The sequence below is a fragment of the Oratosquilla oratoria genome, chromosome 2 (genome assembly GCF_046742065.1).
Source record: "Oratosquilla oratoria isolate Oo_2021 chromosome 2, ASM4674206v1, whole genome shotgun sequence".
Taxonomy (NCBI): domain Eukaryota; kingdom Metazoa; phylum Arthropoda; class Malacostraca; order Stomatopoda; family Squillidae; genus Oratosquilla; species Oratosquilla oratoria.
Window position 1 is genome coordinate 86,559,544 of NC_134778.1, and position 18,930 is coordinate 86,578,473.

At 42.7% G+C, this 18,930-nt stretch overlaps 1 protein-coding gene across 1 annotated transcript in view; it reads left to right on the forward strand.

Annotated features, from left to right (window-relative positions):
* The window catches only part of LOC143036553 (glutamate receptor ionotropic, delta-1-like), a 30,329-nt gene that overhangs the window by 7,941 nt on the left and 3,458 nt on the right, over positions 1-18,930 (forward strand). Inside the window, exons 4-7 of the mRNA XM_076204058.1 lie at positions 1,407-1,572; positions 3,779-3,923; positions 13,705-13,810; positions 14,326-14,445. Of these exons, the coding sequence (XP_076060173.1) occupies positions 1,407-1,572; positions 3,779-3,923; positions 13,705-13,810; positions 14,326-14,445 (537 nt within the window). The remainder of the gene's footprint in view (positions 1-1,406; positions 1,573-3,778; positions 3,924-13,704; positions 13,811-14,325; positions 14,446-18,930) is intronic.

Sequence of the window (18,930 nt, forward strand, 5' to 3'; positions counted from 1 at the left end):
TCAGAGCAACTAGTAACGGATGTTCATAACTAATACCCATTTGTCGAAGACTTGTAAAAAAAAAAAAAAAAAAAGAATCCAACCCGTCCTGGTTTAAACTGTTAGTGAATATGTAAGACAGGTTGTATTCCTGTTTTATCATTTCATACAACCTGGGCAAAGACAGGCAAGAAACGATGAATACTTCCAGAAACTGATAAAGGCCTCTTTTGCTACCACAGACTTCCATTGATTTAGCAGTCATTAACATTTTATCCAGTACCTCATTCAGTTCCTCTAAATCAATCCCATAAATATTCTTATAAGATCAAACCATGATTCAACAAGTTTTATAAACTGGCTTGTATTTTCCCAATACTTGCTTTGAGGAAGCCCTCTCGAACCAAACTAAGCTAAAGCGGTTTCTAAAAGTAGTTGAACAGCTAACCATACATTCATGCATTGGAGACCACTTACACAAACATGCTTTTCTGTCAAACAGTGTCAGCTATCATTTACACTCCTCTGAATGATTTCTCTAACACATCCACTGTAAATATGCTCGCCCTTCTCTAGTTCTAATCCTGAATCAAAGGCATCATTTCTTATAAGTTTTACCAGATGTGGTGTATTGGCAAACACATACTTAAGCACCAACCTTTCTGTAGATCACATACTTAAGAAGAAACCTGTCTGTAGATCACATACTTAAGCACCAAGCTTTCTGTAGATCACATACTTAAGCAGAAACCTGTCTGTAGGTCACATGCATTTCTCTGTCGGGTGCAGCTGGATTTCTGAAGGAGGAATTGTTAGTTCCTACACCAATGTTGTTCCAGAGGCTCCTATTTGTAGGACCATGGCAACAACAGAAAAACCAGCTGCCTCTATTCCCACTACCAAATCAAACAATGGTTATTTAGTTAGTGTGCCAGGTTTTTGGGCGCGTTTCAAGGGTTCCCCTCCCTGATATAGGTAAAGGTCTTTTAGATTTGATGATCATACATATGCTCCTCTGAACATGTTGGACGTAACAGATCACTATTTTTAGTAACTTATTGTCGAGTATTTCCATTTCTCTTTTCACCTCGTTTGGAAGATCAATGTTCAAACTGAACTCTGGAGTATAGCCGAGCATAGACCAAGTGAAAAAGATTAATATGTGTACTGGGAACCATTCAGTGTGTGTGTATATATATATATGTATACATATACATATATATATACATATATATATACATATTTATATATATATATATATATATATATGTGTGTGTATATAATATATATTATATATATACATATATATATATATATATATATATATATATATATATGTATATATATATATATATATATATATATATACGAGTATATATGCATTTGAGTACGTATCTAACATTCGACGCTTGGTTCCCGTTCCATAGCTTCTGGGGCGAATTGGTAAACGGGACATGGCGGGGGATGATCGGCGAACTGGTCAGGAAGGAGAAGGATTTCGTCATCAACGGTTTCGTGTTGGTCCTGGACCGGTCGCAGGCCGTCGACTTCTCATTCCCTTACATCACAGACTCCTACACCTTCGTCATCAAGGTAAGAACGGGATGGATGTCGTCTGGAAGGGAGATGTGTAAGTCAAAGTGAAAGGGCGGACAAATATATAATAATTATAATGAAATGAGGTTCCCAGGACTACATGGGTGACCCTCCATCCTAGTATATATTTGGATTTTGTGTGTGTGTGTGTGTGTGTGTGTGTGTGTGTGTATTTACCTAGTTGTATTATACGACACTGCTTCTGACCCAGGGCAGTGGACAGGGTGCAGGGATGACCCGTCATCTAGGAGGTGCTAAGATGGGAGGGAGGGTGGAGGGATGTGGAGTGTTTTCAGGGATGGAATGGGTGGGAATGATTTTATGTCTTTTCCTTTTTGGCTGCCTCCCTAGTAAGGGGGAAAAAGCCTTCGTTATGTATGTGTTATACGGGGAAAGAACTATGCTCGCAGTGACCCGCTTTTATATCTTTCCGCATCCAGTTTTTTCTTAAAATCTTGTATAGTTTTAGCACTCACTGTTTCCTCATTCAGTTTGTTCCAGATATCTTTCACTTTGTGTGTGTGTGTGTATTTCGTTATTATACTGAAGTAAGCCTGGATAATGAGGTTTAATAATTATAAGCAAAGTCACCAGTTATCTTGTTAGTCGTGGCTTTGAGTCCCGCACTTCCTTCCGATTCCCAGCAATGACTACATATTATATGCTCCAGTAGTCAAAGTGTATGGGACAAAGGTGACGGCCTCTTGTCGTATGTTCCTCGCCTTTTTCTTATACAAATTGTAGATCAAATTAATAATAAACCCAATTTGGAGACAATATTTACATCAGAAACGAAAAGTAAACTACTCATGAACGGTGGTTCTTAATCATCTTTCTTCCTCTTTTTTTTTTCAAAAAAGTGAAAAAATAAATCCTCGTTATTTACCTATGATGACCCAAAGATTAATCATGATTATATATAAATCGTTAGTTCGTCCACATTTGGAACATGCTGTTTCCGTATGGTCACCGAATCTCATTAAAGACATTACAGACTGGAAAAAGTACAACGGCGAACCACAAAACTGATTCCAAATATCAAAAATAAATCATACGAAAATCGACTAAAACATATGAATCTGTTTTTCCTAATAAAGCGTACACTCAGAGGTAACTTGATACAGGTCTTTAAAATTCTAGAGGGAATTGACAACATCAAAAGTGACAAAATTTTCACATTGAATGAGAATCAGACAAGAAACAATGGTCTCAAACTGTCCGGAAATAAATTCAATTTGGAAGTGGGTAGAAACAACTTTGCCAACCGTGTGGTTAATGAATGCAATAAACTTCCTGCACAGGTAGTGCAATGTAGTTCAGTTCGAAGCTTTAAGAATCATTTAGATAAACACCTAAGCAAGATGCTGTAATGATTATAATTTATCTTATACTATTTGTTTTTGTTTTGTTATCATTTGTCTGTTTGATTTTTATTTATTATTAGCTATATGTCAATTTAATATCATTTACTATTTACCTGTTCAGTTCAGTTCAGTTCAGTTCAGTTTTGATTTTTATTTATTATTAGTTATATGTCAATTTATTATTATTTACTATTTACCTGTTCAGTTCAGTTCAGTTCAGTTCAGTTCGAAGCTTTAAGAATCATTTAGATAAACACCTAAGCAAGATGCTGTAATGATTATAATTTATCTTATACTATTTGTTTTTGTTTTGTTATCATTTGTCTGTTTGATTTTTATTTATTATTAGTTATATGTCAATTTATTATTATTTCCTATTTACCTGTTTGTTTATTATTTAACTATACCTATGCATTTATCTATGTATTTTATTTGTTATTTACATTACTATAGTTTTTATTTATTATTTTTTTTTTTCGCATCTGACCTAGATATGGACCAAAAGGTCTCCTGTCAGCATGCTCCGCCTTTGTAATCCTTTGTAATATAGTGAAGTCCCGCTCTATCAAATATCCTACTGGCAATTTAGATATACATCCGGGAATATGAAAGGAGGCAATCTTGATACTGGAGGTTCTTCTATTGGGTGTGTAAAGCCTCTTCAAGGGTCCCGTGTTTACCTCCTCGTCTTTACTTTCTAAAACTTCAGACAACCTACAATCCCTTGCACCCTCTAGGAACCTAATTTCTCACTCTCCGATTAGGAAACACTGACCTGTAGTAACTACCCTGTGGCTAAGGGCAGAGATCCTTTAATGACCTGATCCCTTCCCCTACAGGTTCCTCCTCCTGTGCCTAGGTGGCTGGCGATGGTGCAGCCCTTCGGCGTGAACACATGGGCGGCTCTCCTCGCCTCCCTCTGCATACTTGCCCTCGCCTTTCATCTACTTGTCTACACAGACAGTTCACCCATCTACTCACACAGTACGGACGAGTATAGGGTGTACAGTTGTAGTTACCTAATCGTATATATTTGTTTTAATTTATTACGCTCAAGGAGCGTCAAGCCTGGTACAAAAATGTAGTTATTTACAGTACTAGTGACACACAGGACACTCGGACCATAAACTGGCGGAATTAATTGTATACAGTTGAACACCAGCCAAAATGCGGGTGTTGTAAAAGAATTACACCCAAATGATCACCTCCAGCCAGATATTTAGAACATCAAGGGCTAAAACTGTCAATGTGGTATCAAAGGGCTACCATGGGACACTCAGGACAGTAGTTCAGCCAGCTGTTGGCAAAAGGGACGTCGTGTAGTTTGCACGATGGGTACCTCGGCACGTCTCAGGTCTCAGCCATCTGCCATACTATGCGGTTGCCGGGTCTGAGGCGGGTACTCACTGCGTTGTGCTGTTTCACCATAAGGCCACCGGTATGTGGAAGAGGAAGAAAGTTCTCGTAGTGTTGGATGGATACACTTGGAGCCTTCTCAGCATTGCTACGGTGACGAGTAGCGAAGCAGGCAGCTTGTGTCATTCGTTTGTAAGAAGGTAGGAGGGCAGTAGTAGTGGTAGCAGCTGGTGGATCCATACTACAGGCAGTCCTCGTTGGCTCATCAGGGTCATTGGCCAGGAGTCCGATATGGGGTGGAATCCACAGAAAGTGCACCACCTGTGAATTCTCGCGGATTGTGGTCAGTTGTCGCATTATTTGTGTTACCACTTGCTGATGTACAGGACTGGTAGATGAGAGAGAGCAAAGGGCTGACTGAGAGTCGCAGATGATCAAGCCGTTGTCTCTGGTCCGTGTCAGCAAAGTAACAGCGTCCAGGGGCTCACGTAACTCACAATATATGGAACTTGACAAGTTAAGGAGTTGACGGCCTGCCACCTTGTGGTGGTTCCATGCTGGAGGAGTACACAGCACAGCCAGCACTGCCTTCCCCCTGCGGAGAACCGTCAGTGAAAAGATGGTGGGCCGCCGCACTTAGAGAAGATAATAGTCCGGCGATGGTTTCCAAGGTTAGCTGTTTTTAGGAGTTGCGGCAATGAGACTTGGTAGTTAGAATATAGGAAATTGCTGGCATGGGGGTCTGCTAAGGTGGGAGGCCAGGGTCCTCGTCATCCGTCAAGATGTGAATCTTAAGCTTCCGAATTCTTGTACTGACGCTGTTGACCAGTGAGCAGTCGCCGGGACAAAGTTGAGGGCGAGGGGAGCCAGATCAAGTGAGGTCTGGATTGGACCCATCCTTGACTATGCGGTACAGTTTTGGTCTCCGTCCTACAGAATGGACATAAATTCACTAGAATCAGTACAGAGAAGAATGACCAAAATGATAAATGGATTCAGAAATTTGCCTTACGAGGAGAGGCTTAGGCACCTAAACTTAAACTCTCTGGAAAGACGCAGAGTGCGGGGTGATCTAATAGAAGTGTTCAAGTGGATCAAAGGTTATAACAAGGGTGATGCAAACAAGGTCATCATAATAAAACAACAGGGCAGGACTCGCAGCATTGGGTATAAACTGGACAAACTTAGATTTAAGAAGGAAATAGGTAAGAATTAGTTTACTAATAGGGTGGTCGATGAATGGAATAAACTTAGTAACCATGTAGTAAGTGCTGAAACTATCAATTGTTTTAAAAAACGATTAGACATCTTTATGGATGGGGATGACAGTTGGTGATGGATACGGGGCTGCCTAGTGTAGGCCTTATGGTCTCTTGCAGTCTCCTTTATTCTTATATTCTTACGTGATAATAGTGGGGAGAAAATGAGGGTAGTGCAGACACTTGATAGTGAAGTAGGTGACATTTGAGTATATCCTCTCAACAAGTGGTGGAGAACGAAGTTCTTGCTGCATACTGACGATTCTGGTCGAGGCAGGGCAACCCAAGATGAACCTCATTGCCTGATTTTCAAAGTAGTTCTGGAAAGCTGACAAAGTGTGGGAGAGAGGTAATCAACATCAGCTCGAATGAATGCTATGTATATAGATCTGGCGACAGGAATGGGCATTCCAGCAACATTATTGGTTAAAGCTGAGAGGAGTCAGTCGTTTCTGCAGCCGAATTAGCAGGTCTTGGAAAATAGGATGCACGCATTGTCTTGCTGGGGTGGAAGATGTAATACGAACTGGCGCCCCAGGTAGAGGTACTGCGTGCACAATGGTGTTACCTATGGTGAAATCTGGTGGAGTGCTTGCTGGGCGAAAAGATAAAATTCTGCTCTTTTCTGGCGAGTAACAACCCCACATGAGGAGGAGGACATGTGAAATAAGTACAGGAAATGTTGTGTTTCTTGCGGAAATATTGAATGAATACATATGTCGTCTGTATCAAGATCTATATATACCAGGTCTAACCACTTCCGACCGAATTTCGAGGGTGTTGGCGCAGCGGGCCCGTGACGTCACCTGGCTGCTCAAAGTGGGGTTCGCGCGTCCCATCGCTGTCAGTTGTAGCTGGTGCGTCGTTCGGGTATGTTGCTGCCTCCGCTCGCAGCGCTCCACGCAATTAGTTATATGCTGACAATGAAGATCTATATATACCGGTATATATAGATCTTGACAAGATGGCTTATTGTGACATTAAGGATTGTGGCTCAAACCAAAGAGGAAGTAAGCCAAATGTTAATTTTCATCGTTTCCCTGCAAACACACACACACATGTGAACGTGTACACATATAAGCACACACGACGATATCTCCCCTTCCCGTAAAATACAAGTATATAAACGCACACACACACACACACACACACACACACACACACACACACACACACACACACACACACACACACACACACACGTGAACGTGTACACATACTGTATAAGAACACACGACAATATCTCCTCTTCCCGTAAAATACAAGTATATAAATACACACACACGCACTTGTATATAAGTGACTCGGTGGTGCGATTGGTAGAGACTCAGGTTTCTGGGACAACAATAACAACAGTACCTGGTTCGTATCCCGCCCAAATATGAAAATTTTCATCGTTTCCCTGCAAATAAACACACACACACACAAGTGTACACATACTGTATAAGCACACACACACACGCGTGTACACATACTGTATAAGCACACACGACGATATCTCCCCTTCCCGTAAAATACAAGTATATAAATACACACACACATTCGGTTGAGTAAAAGACTCGGTGGCGCGGTTGGTAGAGACTTAGACATCCCAGACGCAAATGTCGGTGATACCTGGTCCGAATCCTGCTCAAGCATGAAATTCTTTCAGTATCGCTGCGCTTCGAATCGTGGGCGGGGAGTTTGGGATGTGTGTGCGTGTAAGTTTATAGATCGGACATACGAGCTCTGAGCTCTCTTCCGGGAGGGAAATAGCTGTCGATCAAGAGTCCAACACGTGATCCAAAAGACCAAGGTGAATCACACACACACACACATACACACACACATGTGAACGTGTACACATATAAGCACACACGACGATATCTCCCCTTCCCGTAAAATACAAGTATATAAACACACACACACACACACACACACGCACACACACATACACATACACACACATATGTGAACGTGTACACATATAAGCACACACGACGATATCTCCCCTTCCCGTAAAATACAAGTATATAAATGCACACACACGCACACACACGCACACACATACACACACACATGTGAACGTGTACACATATTAGTACACACGACGATATCTCCCCTTCCCGTAAAATACAAGTATATAAATACACACACATACATACGCACACACACACACACACACACGCACACATGTGAACGTGTACACATATAAGCACACACGACGATATATCCCCTTCCTGTAAAATACAAGTATATAAATACACACACACACACACACACACACACACACACACACACACACACACACACACACACACACACTGATAATAGCAATGAGCTAGAGAGAGAGAGAGAGATAACGGGGGGGAAATATAATAGTTCCAGTCTTCCTTAGCGTTTCACAGTTTTCTTCAGTGTTTCACAAAGAGAAAACGGAGCCAGATGACGTCAGAAGCTGCGCAGAACGGCTCTAACGGTTAGACCTGGTGTATATGGACCTTGGTCTGTATAGCAAGTGAGTGTTGTTCCGTCGATGTCTGGAAGCAGAGAGAGAAAGTAATTCATAAGGATATTGAACAAAAAGGGACTGAGTACACCTCCTTGTGGAATAGAGAGTTCAAAATCCCTCTCATCGTTGTACGCTCCCTTAAACAATACACGTGAATTTTTGTTCCGTAGATATCCTCTTATCTACCTCAATAATTTCCTTTGATGCCAAAGTCAACAAGTTGGTTGAGGATACTGTCAAATCAATGAAAGCCACTACACTGGTGGGACAGAGGTGAGCGTAGAGTTGCATGAGGCAGTGGTTCGTTGGGGCAGGAAGCCGTACAGTCTACGCGAGCTTATCTCTTATCTGGAACATCAGACGTGATAGGAGAATGCGTTCCAATACCTTGCAAAACCAAGAGGTGATACAGATAGGGATTTGTCAGTCCCAGATTTAGGAATCGTTACTATTGTGCTGTGCGTCCAGGCCCGTGGTACGTATCCCAGGTGGTAGCAGAGGTTATACAGTTGGAGGAGAGGGTTTCCAGGTACGCCCAGGAGTACAAGAAGCACGGCATATATGATGCCATCATCGCAAAGAGCTGTTGCCTCCTTGGTGAGGGCTCGTCGCAGTTCTTGTTAGGTTATGGCCTCCTCGTCTTTTTCATGAGCCTTCAGTAAGGCAGAGGATAGTCGAAGTGCACGATAGTTTGTGTGGGTGGAGAGAGCTTTGTGTATGTATGGTGGGAGGTTACTGGTTAGCGATTGTGCTGACCAACCATCAACAAGGTCCTATACAAAATGTGCAGGACTGATGTAGGGCACTGTGATTTTTCTTCACCCCCTTGCTGATGAGGTTCCACATGGTGTCCATGCTCGTCTAATGGTTAATGCCGCCCGTTAGTCTGTTCCAGGAATCAGTTTGAACACAACGCTGCAGAACAACCAAATCATCTATTGATAGTTGGTACTGGTATAGAGTTTCAGGAATTCGCCTTCTCTGAAAAGCAAAGCCATCCTCCATTGGTTCCCTCGTCACCTGAACGTTGTGATTATCTTGTGTCCAAGTGTGCGTATCAGGACAACGTGTAATATATGGCTTTTTGATGTATTGTGTATAGGACAATGGTGGTCAAATGTGGAAGTGAGGTTAGTCATTTATGTAATATATGTGGGGGCGTACTTGAATGGGTGTACGACGCGTGTACGGGATCACACTGTGGATGGTGTGATAGGGAGGGCGTATTAGATGCTGAGTGCTACGTGGTCGAATAAAAGCTGCAGAACTGACGAACACCAACCTTGGGAGGCCACGAGTCCAGAAGTAAGGATGTGATCCACGGTACCACTCCGAGCATCCGTGGCGCCAGTAGTGTCCCAACGAGTTAGTTTGTTCCCTTAAATGTAATTCAGAAGTCGAACCCCGTTCCGATTTATGTTGCCTGTGAAATCTCCTAGAGTAGGGTGTCGACTATTAAAATCCCCTAAATAAATCATACTGCACGCTTTAGTAGACAGGCGGCTCGGGCCCAACGAGGTTGTGCCTCAAAATTACTGTAGTTGAAGTGGCATGGATGACGTCACATCAGCGGCAGTGCGTATGCGCGAACAATGGGATCCCCTGACAGGGAGTGTTTGGCCAGTAGGGCTGAAGTTTTTCTAATTTACACACTAAGTCCAAGTATGAGTGCATCGGATTTCCAACTGTTGCGTGAGCAAGCATTGTACCTTTATGTCGCTCTCTGCTTCTGATGCTAGATGGTGGTAGTGTAAGATTTTCAGGAAACTGAAGAGCTCTCTAGACAGATTTATTTGGGCTGGACTTCTATCGGCGATCCTTCTAATTATATATACTTAATTTGAATGTACGGGAATTGAGGTCTGTTCACGGAGTTCCGTCTCTAAATTTCCATTCATCAAAGTTTACCTTCAAATAATTGTGCTATCTTAATTACACACGACAACAATTTTTTTAAATCTCAGTTGGATGATATTTCTTTACTGATTCTTACTATTTTTGATCTGCTGATTTCAAATATGAAAACTATTTTGTCCTATATGCTCTAGTTTTCATTAATTTGAAGGATTACATTTTAGCCTTTTGCGGCCAAAAAAAATCACGCGTTTATGGTGTCAATGTAACCCTCATTAACCATCACCAATCATGCACGTGATCCACACACATACGAGATGGTACTCGTCTTTAGCAAGACCCACAATCTTGCAGACATCACAAATTCCTCAATTACAAAACGACTTGACTCAATAATGCAAAGTAAGACAAACATAACTCCCCTCCCCCGCAGCATCACCAACACGAAATGCCTAATGTCACCAAACAGACCCATTGACCTCTTTTTCATACCTACCCCAATTATATTACCGTAACTTCAATATATACGACATATCTAACGCCCACCAATCATATAATTAAACCCCTTACAAAGGAACTAACACCTGTTTTATAACAAACACATCTCCCATACGACAACCCAGAACAACAGCACCCCTCGTCCTTATAACAACGGCTGTGTCCGTCATAGAAGAGGACTGCTGAGGTCACGGACCCGGCATAGGTCTGTCCAAGTCAAGGACCTGACAAAAGGATTGTCCAGGTCAAGGACCTGACAGGAGGCCTGCCGAGGTGAGGGACCTAGCAGAGGAGACTGGCGAAACTCTCCCCTTGTCTAGAAGGGAGCCTAGATGGGAAACCTTATCTCACCTGACATCCCAACCTTTAAGCGCCAGATCACGTTCTTAATAAAACGAAGAAATCACCATCAAGATATTTATCGCCCGCATTAAGTCCCCCTCTTATGTAGTGACCATGTTACATCAATAGGGATATATAGTTTTGTTTGTTTTTTTCTTTTTCTTCAGATTTGATCATGGCTACAAGGAGACATCAATGTGTGATGTGTGAACAAACCTCATGCTTTCTGCTATATATGTGGATACTCCACGCTTATTCATCAGAGGCGCATTATAACATCGTTTGTGAGGCAACCCAGTAAAGCGTACTTCGGACTTACCCTTGGCGACCAAGGCAAGAAATGAGATCCACATACTGTGGGTCATAACTTCGGAATTTCTATGACCTGGCAGGAACCGAAGGACCACACAACGGACTGCTATTTTTGTGTGATCAATACAAATGGCGTTGGCAGAAAAAACAAAATCACTTATCCTAGTATCCCCTCAGCAATTCGACTTACTCTGCACTCTAAGCTACCAGTTCCAGTTTTTAATGGGTTGCCTCCGTTTGAAGAAAAGGGTAGCGACGAAAAAGGCTGCCAACTATGAAACCCATGTAACAACCTTGTTGTCATCTTTTCATGACCTTGAATGTAACATGGATGTCAAACTCCGTTTCCTATACAGCCATCTTGATAGATTTCCTGAGAACTTAGGGACAGTAAGTGACGAGCAAGGCGAGCGTTTCCATCTGAACCTCAAGACTATGGAGGAGCGCTACCAAGGGAGATGGGACAAAAATATGGTGGCAGACTACCGCTGGAGCATTAAACGAGATTGCTGAGACAGTCCACAAACGCTAGAGCTAAAGTGCAAATTCCTACCTGGCTAAAATATAACTGAGTTTTATGTCTTCATAGCAACCAATTTCTTATCTAACAATGAGTTTCGTATAAATTTCAACATTTGTGTTGATGGAATATGTTTCAAATTGTGTTGTGAATAAATTTAGACTATGTAACATTTTCCTTTTTCTTTATTCACCAACTAATTTAATGAGATCTTAATCACATGTTTCTTCTAATATATGACGATGTCAGTAAGACGAAGACAACATTTTTATGCTTTGAAATATCTCCGTTACAAAAGAATAAGCTGTCAGGAAAAAAATTCACATTTGAAATCAGTACATTGATAGATAATACCAGTGGTTGATATCAATTCAATAATTTTTTGTTGAGCTGTGTTATTTATTCTAATTTGTCTCACAAATTCACATGTCTATATAGAAAGCTGTGCTTCCTAACATTTTAAGTAATCTGACCCATTGATTTCTTGCTATATTCTCTGGCTTTTCATCCCATGATAACATATCTTATGTAATTTTCTTTCCATTTCTTTCTCCATTCTAAAGATAACTATCACACCACCTCTTTCTCTTTGCTCTTTTAATGTGACCATTGCCATACACAAAGAAATAGTATTCTGATGTTCGGCCACCATGCACTGTACGTTATTCTGTGTTACTGATATCCTCACATGGTTAAGTATATTGGTAACCGACTAATTGCCCACAAGTATAGAAGCGTCTGTAAACTACAGCCCATGATAACAAGTGACCCTTTAATCTTTCTCGATATCTATCTTCTTTGGTTATTTTACCATATTATATGTTGTTATTATCATTAAGTAGATCATTCCCATGTTTATAGTAATGCAGTTATTGATATTAAATCCCATTAGCCAGTTTTGTCCTCACCTTGTTACAATGCGTTTGAATGATTTTTGCTTATCCCTCATATATTGTTCTCGTATGTTTTGTAGACATGTTCATCATGTAATATTGTTTATGTAAATGTTAGGAAAGTTGTCTTCACCTCTCCTCCCCCCTCTCCTACTTCTAACTTGTCTCACGACCCTTTGACCCTCGAATCCCCAAGGGAATCGCTCGTGCCACCCGGTCGCGTGAGTCACACAAAACCTCTTTGATGAAACGCAAGTGCAGTTGACCAGCCAAAGAACGGACCTCGATGACTAACCTGCACCTCGTCCGGCTGCTTCGGGACGGACAACAGCTCTTTGAGGAACGCACGCGCAGTACAAGCCATGTTGAGCTCAGAGCTTAAGAACGTTTTTGCGTCTGATCACCTCGGAGCTTCACGCTGCGAGCCTAGCTCGCTGCCTCAGTCGCAGTCTTCCCCCACCCCCGCAAACAGACTGCAAAGCACAGTCGTCACACCCCTCACCGTCTCTCCCCCCCCCCCCTCTATTGGCGTCCAATTTTCACTCTAGATAAACTATTCTTCCATCAGAGTTTATTTGATCAGCCAGTCCTGACAGTAAGCAAGGAACATGTTTGGTGCCAGCACTGAACACCGGGAGACTTCATTCGTCTCTCTCCTAATTGCCATTCTCTTTACCCTCCCTATCAAGTAATCTCCCATTGTCTCTAGTAGTTTACTTCCAACTCCATCAATTACAATATAATTCCTCTTTTGTCTCTTATAATTTATTTGGTTGATGCTAGATGATTTAAATTCATCAAGACCATTTTTTTAATTTTAAGAAAAGAATTCAATACATTTGCGTCCGTGATAAAATAAGGTTTAGAAGCTCTAACTAGAAAGGGTATACAAATCATATTGCCAATCAAGGCAACGTTTATTAAACTTTTTCAAACCCTAAGAACCCTTGTCGTCAGGTCTAGGAGGTAGTCTAGCACCCACTAACTCTGGTCAGCATCTAGCTACTAGAAGGATAAAGGAAAGTGAAGTACTGCCATGTGTTTAGCACTTCCCAGCACCACCTAAAATTGACTTTATTATCCCAGATTAAGAAACGCTGGTTTAGGAGTCAGATGGAGATAAGTTTAACATTCCTTTGGGCAGACGGTTCCTCACACACTGATTAAAATCACCTGACGAGATCAAGGCAGAACACTAAAACTCCTTTGTGCCTCATGTACCCATTTTTTTCCTCCGCAGAAGCGGATGTGCTCTCCTCCGTCATTTGGCTTCTTCGCGCAGTCCTCCGCCAATCAGTTCCTGTCATTCCGTCTTCTCGAGGCTCCAGGGTCTTCCTTCTCTGTTGGTGAGTATGATTACGTCAGCCGGAGGTTTAGCCCCTTCAGCTCAGTGAACATTGTTTTGGGCAGCACCATATAGATTTATAGAACTCAAAGTTCTTAGATTTAAGAATGAAAGGGGCAAGAACTGGTTTGCTAACAGAGCTGTTAATAAATGGAATAGACTTGGTAACCTTGAAGTAAGCACTAAAACTAACGCCAGACGAATCTACTCAACTCATGGGACATCAACGTAACGAAAGGAGACACAATAGATGATAATCAGGAACTACATGGCATTAAGTTGCAGACTCAAAAACTGCTAGAAGCATGTTTAGGATTTTGAATCTAAACCCTTCCGTGCCGGGCGATACGTTTTCCTTTAATGCCTGCCACAAGATGATTTCATTCATCTCCGTGGCAGCCTCGTATGCCATACAAACCACCGTGAAAGAGACTCAAGTCGTAGGAGACGAGTATACACGCCTCATTTATGTGAGACTTACCACAGTGGACTTAGACGCTCTCTTTCTCTCCCGAGGTGGTTGGCGGCGTTGGTTATCTCGACGTCATACATGGGGAACCTGATCGCCTTCATCACCGTTCCTGCGCAGGCGCAGAGGCTCCGAACGCTCAGCCAGCTTGCAGAGTCCGATTTCGAGTAGGTATTGGTTTGTTCTTTGTGAAGATTTTTACCCTTTGACTGCTAGCTAGCTGATATAATCTGTGTAGAACCAGCTAATTATTCCCTGTGGTGGGGGAAAAGAATACTGCCACCAAGTTTCCCACTTGGATCGTAAGAGGCGAGAAGAAAGGGACGGGGAGAGGGACTAGGCATCCTTCTCCCTGTAGCCCCACGGGGCATATTCCTAAAAAGAAAAGTGAAGGCATAAGGGGTGCTGGAGGGCCTCGGGCCAGCACCCTAAGGTTTGGGTCTTTTAATGTGCGTGGATGTGGTACAGATGAGAGTAAAAGGGAAGAGATAGGTAGTATGTTTGTGAGAAGAAAGATGGATGTGTTGGCTTTGAGTGAAACTAAGTTGAAAGGGAAGGGTGAGTGTAAGTTTGGGAGTGTAAGTGGGAGGTTATCAGGAGTGAAGAGAGGGCGAGGGAGGGAAGGGGTGGCTATTCTAGTAAGTGAGGAGATAGGTAAACAGGTAGTGGAGTGGAAGGAGGTTTCCTCAAGGATAATGTGGATGAAGGTGAAACTGGGAAAAGAGATGTGGGTCTTTGTAAGTGCATATGGGCCTGGCAGTGAGAAGAGCGTGGAAGAAAGGGAGGCCTTTTGGATAGATTTAAATGAGTGCATAGAGGGTTTAGGAAGAAATGTCAATGTAATAGTACTGGGAGACCTTAATTCTAGGGTGGGAAATGGTCCAATCGATGGAGTGGTTGGGAAATGTGGAGTTCCAGGAAAGAATCGTAGTGGAGAGTTGATGGTGGAAATGTGTCTAGAAAGAGAGTTGATGATAGCAAATACAGTGTTTCGGAAGAAAGTCAAGCATAAGTACACATGGGAGAGGGTGGTGGAGGGAAGGGTGGTAGATAGAGCGCTAATGGATTATGTAGTGGTAAATAGGATTATGATAGGAAGAGTTAAGGATGTACATGTGCTAAGGGGAGAGGGTGGGGGAATATCAGATCATTTTTTGGTGGAAGGTAAGCTGAGAGTGGAGGATAGATGGAGAAAGAGGAAAGGGACAAAAGGTAGGGAGGTTCTTAGAGTGAACTCCTTGAATGAAAAGGAAAAGGAGAAGGAATACGAAAAGAAGCTGAAGGAGGAGTGGGAGGGAGTAAAGGATAGAGCAGAGATGGGTGTGGAGGAGGAATGGGGATGGTTCAGGGAGGGAGTCTTAAAGTGTGCAAGGATGGTGTGTGGAACAAGAAGGACAGGGGGAAATAGAAGAAAGGGTAGTGAATGGTGGGATGAGGAAACAAAGAAGGTTGCAGAAGAGAAGAAGCGAGCATTCACAGATTGGTTACAAAAGAGGACGGGGGAGTCATATGAGACGTACAAAGAAAAGAAAAGAGAAGTAAAGCAAAAGGTAAAGGAGCCAAAGAGGAGAGCAGATGTGAAATGGGGTAGGAGTATGACAGAAAATTTTGAAAGTAATAAAAAGATGTTTTGGAAAGAAATTAAGAGAGGAAGAGGAGGCGAATCAAGTAGGGAAGAAAATGTAAAAGGTACAGATGGAGAGATGATAATGGAAGAGATGGCAGTAAGGGGAAGATGGGCAGAATATTTTAGGGAGTTGCTAAATGTGAAGGAGGATAGGGAAGGAAAGATAGCTGCAGTGGGAAATGCGAAGAAAATGAGAGTGATGAGTGAGGAGAATGGAGGAGAAATAAGGAAGGATGAGGTGAAGGCAGTTGTAAAGATGATGAAAGCAGGTAAGGCACCTGGACTGGATGGATGCCATGCAGAATGTCTGAAAAAGGGAGGTTCAGTGATGGTGGACTGGTTGGTGAGGTTATTTAATGTTTGCTGGAGAGAGGGTAGAGTACCGGAGGACTGGAGAAGTGCCTGTATAGTTCCTCTTTACAAGGGAAAAGGGGACGTGTGTGAATGTAGTAGTTTCAGAGGGATTAGCCTGTTAAGTGTAGTAGGGAAGGCTTATGGGAGGATCTTAATTGAGAGGATTAGGAGAGGAACAGAAGGAGTAATTGGTGAGGAACAGTGTGGATTTAGGACAGGTAGAGGTTGTGTAGATCAGATCTTTGTGGTAAGACAGATATGTGAGAAAGCTATAGGAAAGGGGAAGGATGTTTTTTGGGCTTTTATGGATCTGGAAAAGGCATATGATAGGGTAGACAGAAAGGCACTGTGGGAGGTTATGCAGATTTATGGGATAGGAGGAAAGCTTTTGGGAGCTGTCAAGAGTTTTTATGAGAGTAGTAGAGCATGTGTCAGGATTAGAAATGGAGAGAGTGAGTGGTTTGAAGTAAAGGTGGGACTTCGTCAAGGATGCGTTATGTCGCCCTGGCTGTTCAACTTATACATGGATGGGGTAGTGCGAGAGGTGAATGCTAGGGTAGTAGGTCAGGGATTGGAGATGGTTAAAGAAAATGGAGAAAAGTGGGAGGTGAGCCAGCTGTTGTTTGCGGACGACACTGCGCTTGTGGCAGGGTCAGAGGAGGGATTGAGGAAGCTGGTGGCAGAGTTTGGGAGAGTATGTGATAGAAGAAAGCTAAAGATAAATGTGGGTAAAAGTAAGGTGATGAGATGTACAAGGGGTGAAAGTGGCAGTAGACTGGAAGTGAACATTAAGGGAGAGCGACTGGAGGAGGTAGATAGTTTTAGATACTTGGGTGCAAGTGTAGCAGGAAAAGGTGGAGTGGAGGTGGAGGTAGAATGTAGATTGAGAGAAGCGAGTAAATGCCTTGGTGGTTTAAAGAGTATAATGAGGAATAGACAGTTGGGAATGGATGCGAAGAGGAGACTGTATGAAGGAGTGATTGTGCCAACAGCACTGTATGGGGCAGAAACGTGGAACATAATAGAAGAAGAGAGAAGGAGTTTGAATGTGTTTGAGATGAGGTGTCTGAGAAGTATGGTGGGGGTTACTAGGCTGGATAGAGTGAGAAATGAGGAGGTGAGGAGGAGAACAGGGGTGAAAAAGGATTTGGGAGATAGGGTTGATGAAAGAATATTAGGATGGTTTGGACACATGGAAAGAATGAGTGAAGAAAGACTAGTAAAAGAGGTATGGAAGGCAGATGTGGAGGGAGTGAACATGAGGGGACGTCCTAGGATGAGGTGGATGGATGGGGTGAAGGGGGCTTTGGGGAAGAGGGGAATGTCTGTTGAGGAAGGAAGGGAGAGGACGGAAGACAGAGGTGAGTGGAGAATGGTTGTATATGGATGATGTTGTGACTGCATGAGGAGGAATGGGCGGGGGGGTGGGGGTGGGGTAGTATGTGTGAGTAATTTTTGACGCAGCCCGAAGGGATTTCTCCCGGTCCTCGCCTTATATGCAAAGGGGGACGGAGAGGGGGGGGGTCGCCGATTAAATGAAGCGGCCTTGCTGTGGATGTACTGTGTCTTGCGACACTGCTTCTGACCCAGGGCGGTGGGCAGGGTGCAGGGATGACCCGTCATCCAGGAGGTGCTCAGATGAGAGGGAGGGTGGGAGGGGTGTGGGGTGTATTTAGGGATGAAATGGGTGGGAGTGTTTTTATGCCTTTCCCTTTTTGGCTACCTCCCTTGGAAGGGGGAAAAAGCCTTGGTATATGTAGAACCAGCTAATTAGCACACTTGTGCTATGCTCACCTGTAGAGATACCTTTTCCTCCTACTTTTCTCACTCGATCGTCCATTCCCTTTACTCTCCCTCCCCTCCTTTATCCACTTTCCTTTGTCCCTTACCAGTCTTCCCCACCTCTTTCTACATGCGATTTACCTACTATGGGTTTTTTCCTCTCCCCAAATCAAACCCAACTTTAGCTCACTTTCCCAACATCTTTGCGCACCTACCCCCCCCGCCTCCAGCTGTTTTTACAACAGACTTCCCTCGTTCCGTTCCATCTTATGAAAGAATACAAAGGAGATGCAAACAGAAACATAACTATTGGTCATTACTGGGCTGCTTGCGAATTGATAGGGGGTGTAAACAGTGGAAACAGTTAAGAATCAGTGGTGGATCCAGGATCAAAATGGGGGGAGGGGGGCTAACTTGAATTTTGTAAATGTAGATGACGCTTTGGGGGGCGGGGGAGCTAACCTGAATTTTGTAAATATAGATGACTCTTTTTAAGAAATATATTCTGCAGCACGAATACAATGATTTTGAATGTAAATTGAAGTATATGTTCTAACATTATTTTTATTTTCAGAATATTGGCCAAAAGTAATACTTAATCATACATTTTTAAAGATTTACTCTCAATGATATGTTGAACATACTTCAACCACTGCAATACTGCTTTCTGCCATTTACCGGTGTACACGGAGCAGGTTTTTCGACCTCTACAATGAATTAATGAAAGAACAAATTTTTTAGGGTGCTTCAGCCCCCCTCCCTCCCCCAAATCCGTCACTGTTAAGAACTACTGACTTAATATAAGTGTATTGAGCTCACGATCATGAGATAAATCTAAATTGGGGTTGGGGTCCATATATTTATCTAGGTGTTTTTCAAGTGTCAATTG